The 7151-nt window shown below is 36.2% G+C and overlaps 1 protein-coding gene across 5 annotated transcripts; it reads left to right on the top strand.

The window, feature by feature from the left end:
* Positions 1-699: 699 nt before the first annotated feature.
* LOC108995501 (protein TIFY 6B-like) lies at positions 700-4225 on the top strand. 5 transcript variants are annotated; one of them, XM_035686499.1, is made up of 8 exons: positions 700-1028; positions 1176-1246; positions 1690-1841; positions 2172-2458; positions 2569-2659; positions 2810-3143; positions 3459-3516; positions 3792-4225. In XM_035686499.1, exons 3-8 carry the CDS (start codon positions 1737-1739, stop codon positions 3934-3936), a joined length of 1020 nt encoding a protein of 339 aa, XP_035542392.1. In that variant the 5' UTR covers positions 700-1028; positions 1176-1246; positions 1690-1736; the 3' UTR covers positions 3937-4225. The 5 variants fall into 5 exon arrangements, with proteins under 5 accessions (XP_035542392.1, XP_018826623.1, XP_035542391.1 ...); XM_035686498.1 differs by having other exon boundaries at positions 701-1028; positions 2169-2458; XM_018971078.2 differs by lacking the exon at positions 1176-1246.
* Positions 4226-7151: the final 2926 nt, after the last annotated feature.

The following is a 7151-nucleotide window of genomic DNA, read 5'->3' as shown; positions in this document are numbered from 1 at the left end:
CTTCAATTATTATTAATTTTTATATAAATATATTTTTATTTTTTTAAATTATAAGTTAACTCTATATTTTTAAAAATATAATTTTATAAATTTTATTTTATCTTATTTTACTCATCATTTTTATATCACATATCAAACTTAATTTTTTATTTTTTTTGTTTCATTCTTACTAAATTAAGAGAATTATTCTACTATTATTTATAAACTATACGATTAATAAAAAAAATAATGTATAATGTGACGTAGGGAGAGTAAAATTTTAAATTTTTTATTTATTTCGTAACTTTATTTTATTTTTTAAAAATTAATTTCTTTGAATGATTTTTTTTAATATTTAGACTGATGTGACTTATGATTGTGATTTTTAATTATTTAAAAATTGAATATAAAGAAGGAATCTATATTACGAGCTTATCTCTGTCTGAACCGTACAAAATGTCGATAAATAAACGAGTAATTACAAGGGGCGGCCCATTGATACTTGATTCACGCGACGAACTCGTCACGTGCTTGGCACACTTGTCAGAGTTGCTTGCAGTACAGAACTTTGGTACTACCATTGACAAGTGGGGCCTCGGCCAATGTGTGAATTAAAGTTTCACGCACGTGGTACAAAACCGGACCAACCGGTCATCCAACCGGATATATAGGTAACTCAACCACCTGCTGATAGGAGTGCGTAAAGGAGCGGTGAAGATTTCATAAAAACTACTCCACCACAGCACACCCGAATTAATATATCTTTCACTCTCTCTCTCTCTCTCCTTCTCTGTCTTTTGTTGTGGTTTGAAGCTATTTCTGGCTTTGCCTCTCATCTTTCTCTCCGAGTTCATGTGAGCAAGGAGGGATTTGGTGGGTGAGTAAAGTACATATTAGCTTTTTTCAGGTGGGTTTTTCCTTTTCAGAATTTTTTTTTTTTTTCTGGTTTTTGTGGTCCGATATGGAGAGAGATTTCTTGGGTTTGAGCTCGAAAGAATCCTTGGCAGTGGTGAAGGAGGAGATTCACAATGATAGGTGCAAAGACCCGGGTATGTTCTTATTATATGCTTATGTCAATGGAATCTTGAATAGTTTTCATGACTTCTGCATGTCTATATAATTCATTCTAGCTGGTAAATTTATATGCATGACTATTAAAAATTTAACATCTGAATGAAAATTAAATGTTTTTCTAGGCCGACCCATTTTCAGATGAAGAAGTGCCCTTTTTGTTCTTGATTCAAAATTCTTTCTCTGAATATTGCAGGTTAGACCAGAATATTTTTTCATTTAATTGGGTTCCACAAAAGTTTAATATTTCGAGTTTGGAATTATTTGGGGGGACAACATGTGAAAAAGTTTCTCAAATTATCCACCTAGTACTAGTAATTTTGTGAATCCTAATGAATCTTGTTAATTTTACTTTTTAAGCTGTTTGTGGATATATACCCAGAAAGAATACCCGTATAACGTTTTTGTTTGTGACTCTAGTGTTCCAGATTATCTCTGCAATCAGCCCAAAATGTGAAAAGAAAAGGAAATCACTCTCTTCGAAGTTATTTAATTTATTTATTCTTTTTTATTTTTTCCCCTTTTGCTCTCTTCTCATGTCTGTATTGTTATAAAGTGGAACGTATATAGACTGTAGTGTATCTAGCTGAAAATTGTTGATAATTTTCTGAGGGTCTGTGGGATTTACCGAATGTGAAGGTTTACAATGGCAATTCTCAAACAAGGCCTCTGCCCTTTCTCATTTGATGTCTTTCAAGACTGATGCTCTCATGTCATCTGGATTTACGAATATCTCCACTACTACAGATGCTTTTGATAACAGTAAAAAGCGGTCTGTGGGTGAAATTCAGGTTTGGTATTATTCATTTTTTATTTAATATATTCTTGTGAATTTTTTAGGGATTGTTTGAGACAGAACAGAAATCATTGTACTTTATTTTTGCATAAATAAGATTTCAGAAAAATTCAATTTTTTTTAACGCAGCATTTGAACAGAGTCATTCTTATGGCATAAAATATCATTGAAAAAGAAGAGGAAAAAAAAGAATCTTTCGAGTCCTGTTAAAGCACCTCATTGGTTGGTTATCAACATCATATCGTTTTCTTCAAGTCTCAACTAATATTTTACTACCCTTCCCCACATTGTTTTTTTATATTTATTTTATTTTATCATATAGAAGTTCCTCAATCACGATAGGCAAGGTGGCACTCATTTTTCCCTGACTTATTATCCTGTGCAACATGATGTGCATTTGGTGCACCGTCCTCATGATGTGAAGATGTTTTCTGTTGCAAACCAAGCAATTTCAATTCCGGTCGGAAACCCTTTCTTCAAGAATCATTTTGCTTCTGGTCAGAATTTGGTTGGCACTACTGTGAAGCAACCATTACTGGGAGGAATTCCGGTTACAGCTCCACATTCAAGTATTCCCACTGTTGCTTCCATTGCTGGGACAACTGAGCCAGGGTAGTTTATTTTATTTTTTTTTAAACTTTTCCTTAAATCACTGAACTATTTTCTCACACAACTTAATTATTTTGTGGGATTGAATGTCTTACATAAAACATCTCTTGTAGGAACGGTGTCAAGTCTTCTGGGTCTCCTGCTCAATTGACCATCTTTTATGCAGGTGCCGTGCATGTCTATGATGACATAACCCCTGAAAAGGTAAACCCCCCCCCCCCTCTCTCTCTCTCTCTCTCTCTCTCACACACACACACACACAGAGGACTACACGCACACTCAGAACATAAACAGTGCTGTTTATCAACTTCCTGTTCGGTAATAGATGAGCTTAAATTGAGACATCTTTTCCAGGCTCAGGCTATGATGTTTCTGGCTGGGAATGGGTCTTCTATAACTTTTAATACGGCCCATCCAAAAGCTCAAGTTCAGGCACCCAGCTCAAAATTGGCAGTTGGTGATGGTGTTCCTTTGAACCAGCCCAAAAACACACAGCCTTGCTCAGGTCTTTCAAGCCCTTTATCTGTTTCTTCGCATACTGGTGCCCAGTCACTAAGTGGGTCCACTAGCAATGATGAATTGATGGAAGCTAAAACCGCTGGAGTTTCAATAACTCCTGTTAGCAAAGTGGAGCCTCGGAAAGCTAATGTTGTGGGATCTGTTACTGTAACCTCTATGTTTCCATCTGGTAAGAATTGACATACTTGCCAACAAAACTCTGAACCTTGTTATGTTGCAACCTTTTGTTGAGCATACTGAAGTTTATCGCCGTTATTCATGAACATATTGTAATTGACATGAACAATTTCACATCTAAAAACTGTGAATGATTCTCAAGCCTTCTTGGCTGTGAGAGAGAGAAAGAGGCTTTAATTTTCAGCATGTATCATTATCTCAATCATGAAGCTGTCAATATCCGTGTCCCATCATGAAGATTAATGATACCTATTAGATTTAGAATCTTGCACCACTTCATAGGAATGATATTCTATTCTCCATGCAGCTGTTCCACAGGCACGTAAAGCATCGTTGGCTCGATTTTTGGAGAAGCGGAAGGAAAGGTCAGTTAGGATTCAAGTTCTCTCTCTTCTCATAACTCGTGAGAACCTTTGGAGAGTAATTTAGGACCTTCTTAATGAAAGTTAGCACATATGATTGAGCTTTCTGTCTACCTATTTGCACGTCCAAGGGGCCATCTTGTTACATTATTTTAAAATTTATTCGTTCAATTGGATTTGCGTCCTGAATTAGAAAGCTGCTTCGTATCAAGTAATATCACGGGTATTAGAAAGCTGTAAAGCTGTTTTCGATTTGAGGCCTTTCTTCATGCATGCAGGGCAATGAATGCAGCACCATACAACCTTGGCAAGAATTCTACCGAGTGCACAGCCCAAGAATTTGATGGTGCGAACTTCGCCAGTACTGCTGCAGGCACTGGTTCTCTCTCAGAAAGCAAGGAGAGTAACCATGATCATGTATGAGGCCAATTAGGAAGGTATTATTGCAGATTTATGTTGTATGAGGCAGATGGATTCCATTCTCCTTCCAAGAACTTGTGGACATGACTATGTTTAATCTGGAAACTTAACCAAGTTGCTATATATAGCTGGTGTAGGGCCTTTCCTTCGTTATTTTGAATGTCTGATCGGTGCTACTGATACCATGACATTTATCACGGATTGTAACAGTTCATGTATTGTCACATTGTGGAAATAATTGTATGTCTAAGATTATATAGTTGGTGTAGGGCCTCTCCCTTACTATTTTGTATCCCCCATTGTTCTGCTTTTTGAGGAACCCTTTTTTTTTTATTATTGGTACTGATGGGGTTCATCAGAAAGGCTACTTGGGTCATGTTGATCATAGGGATAGGGGTGGTCTCTCAGTCTCATCCCTTAAACAGGTGAAAACATGAAGCCATGCTTGTTTGAAAAAAGGGAAGGGTAACTCTTCTTTAAATTTTGAACTTCCCATATGGGGTGTTTGGCACTTTTTATGTACCTAGAAAGAGAACCATCATCAAGTTTAACACTCTCCAATTGTCAAGTATTTTATTGCTAATGTTTTGGCACTTCCAATGAAAATATTTCAAAATTAAAAAAAAAAAAAAAATCAAAATATAGGCTTCTTTCAATCTTAATTTATCTTCTGAAAAAGTAAATCAAATTATTTGTGGAGGTTTTATTGAAAAGTAAAAAACACAGAAAAATGAGTATTACAAAAAAAAAAAAAAAAAAATTATTACTCTCAAAACTATTTTATTCAAACAACTTTTCAAATTTATTTATTTTCCAAAACTTTTAGCCAAATATTTCTATCTATTTTTACAAAATCTAGTGAAAAAACACACCAGAAGGCTTTTCGAAAAGATTTTTGATACATTCTCAAAATTTTCCTTTCCTCAACATATTTCTAAGTTTTGTGTATTCGTTTCTTAGGATGAAAAAAGAGAAACTCACAAAATGAAAGAACTGCCCCCCACAATAAATTGGAAAAGAAAGGGTATACATGAGATTTTTATAGAATCTGAAAAATGAGCAGCAATATATATATATATATATATATATATATGCATGCCTATAAAAGAAATACATTTTCTGTTTAAAAAAAATAATGAGATCTGGTCCCATCACTAATCCACAAAAGAAAAAAAAATGAATTCTTCTTAATAAAAAAATAATAATCTTCTTGTAATTTCAAATTGTCATTATTTGTTTCATGTGGCGTGTAAAAGAAAAAGCAATGAGTGATGAGAATGAAGAACAGTTGTTGTAATATAGCCGACATGTAGATGAAATCTCAAATCATAGTCCATACACAACATCATACTATGATAATCACGAGACGCAACAAAGGGTTTTCTTTTTTAAAATAAAATCAACATTTTAGAGAAAAAATAAGTAATATTTTTATTGAAAAAAATAATAAACAATGAAAAATATACTGATTTTTCTCCAATAACTTGTAGCTCATGAAAGAGAAAATATCTGTACAATTGCTCTGTTTTTTGCATGATCCATTACTGATGCACCAAAAATTAGGAAAGCGAAAAAAAGAAAGACGTGCTCGTGCTCGTGCAGTTGGGGTTTCTGACTCTCTCTCGCTCTCGAATCCTCTCACACGGTGAGTGCATCGACTGTCTCTATTTTATTTGAATCTCCTTATAGGGTAGTTTGGTATTTTTTTCAATTTGTTTCTATGGGTTCAATTAATTGAATTCACAAAAGTAATATAGACCCTTCCTCCTTCTCTGCATCTGTGTTTCAGTCACTTTCCAATATGGCAACTTAGTCATTGATTGTGTTTTAGAGCATTCACATTCAGTGCCCTTAATCATTATTATTCCTAAATTATAGGAAAAAATTTGGGAAGGAGTTGAAAAACTCCCCTCCCATCCCATTCTCTATTTTAGGATTTTGCTTTAGTGGAGCTACAATGATTTCCCATATATGGTATATGAGGAATTACTGTACATCCCCAAAAGCTCTCTCTCATCTCCTAAGGTTGTTAGTCCCGCGTGATCTTCTCTCTTTCCACTCTCTGTTGTCCTCTTCGACTGTAACAACCCGATCCTAAGTTTAGGCCATAATATAAGTTTTATATATTTTTTCTTATAACTATAAATATTATTATTATTATTATTATTATTATTATTATTATCTTATCAAATTTTATGTTATTAACAAATTGTTAATTTTAATAGAATTATTATCGTATCTTTTTTATGATTACTATTAATATTTTATTGTTATTAGGATAACTTATACTTTTAACTTCCACATTTTCCCTCCTCTCCGCTCCGCACATCTCCACTCCCATCGCATGCACGTCTCTTTTCCTAAGGTTTATTTTTGGCATTCTCTATCATGTATATATATATATATATATATGTATATGTATATACGATTAGATCTTCTGCATGAAGAAACATCACGCTGCAGACCGAGAACCATTTCGAGCCTTACCCAACCCACGCTCAGCCCCTCTACCAGTAGCGTCGTCGACCTTGTTAGACCAAAACGGAAACCACCGTCGCACGGAATGATCAGAAGAGCATGACTCTGTTTTACTCTCACGGAACAAAGCACGCCCATGCCATAAAAAGCCACACGGACACCACTCAGTGAGATGCAACAATCGGAAAGGCCGCGACTCGACGACGGAACCACCGCGGCGACCCCACTGTGCAGACCATGAAGGACCTTCAAGCACTGTCACACGTACACCACGCGGTGGCTTCTTGCCGAGCACCTCGACGCTGCCAATTCAGGTTGTTCTACCGGCCGATTATTTCCCGTCGAACCCACATCTTCCCAGTAAGCCCACGAACGCCGCCGGCCTCCTCTCTCTCTCGACTGCATTTCAGCGTGACAGAGCACCTCCGACTCACTCTCTCTCTCTCTCTCTCTCTCTCTCTCTCTCTCTCTCTCTCTCTCTCTCTCTCTCTCTCTCTCGGTGTCGCACCACCACAGAGAAGCCGTTGGTTGCGCTGCCATGACCACCGCTTGCCGCCAGAACTGCCTCGCAGCCCATCTCCGTCGCATACCTCCTCTCGGTGAGTCCTTTGCCTCGCACACCTCTCTCGTTGCCTCTGTTTCTCTACAGAATGTATTAGTTGCTTTTTAGGTTTAATTCACTCAGTGCAAGTGTTAAGAGGAGATTACTTTTATGCCCTTTTTAATCCCTTCCCATAGTA

Source organism: Juglans regia, chromosome 16, assembly GCF_001411555.2.
Source record: "Juglans regia cultivar Chandler chromosome 16, Walnut 2.0, whole genome shotgun sequence".
Lineage (NCBI taxonomy): Eukaryota > Viridiplantae > Streptophyta > Magnoliopsida > Fagales > Juglandaceae > Juglans > Juglans regia.
Note: the sequence above shows the minus strand (reverse complement) of the source record. Positions and strands in the feature narration are given on the sequence as shown.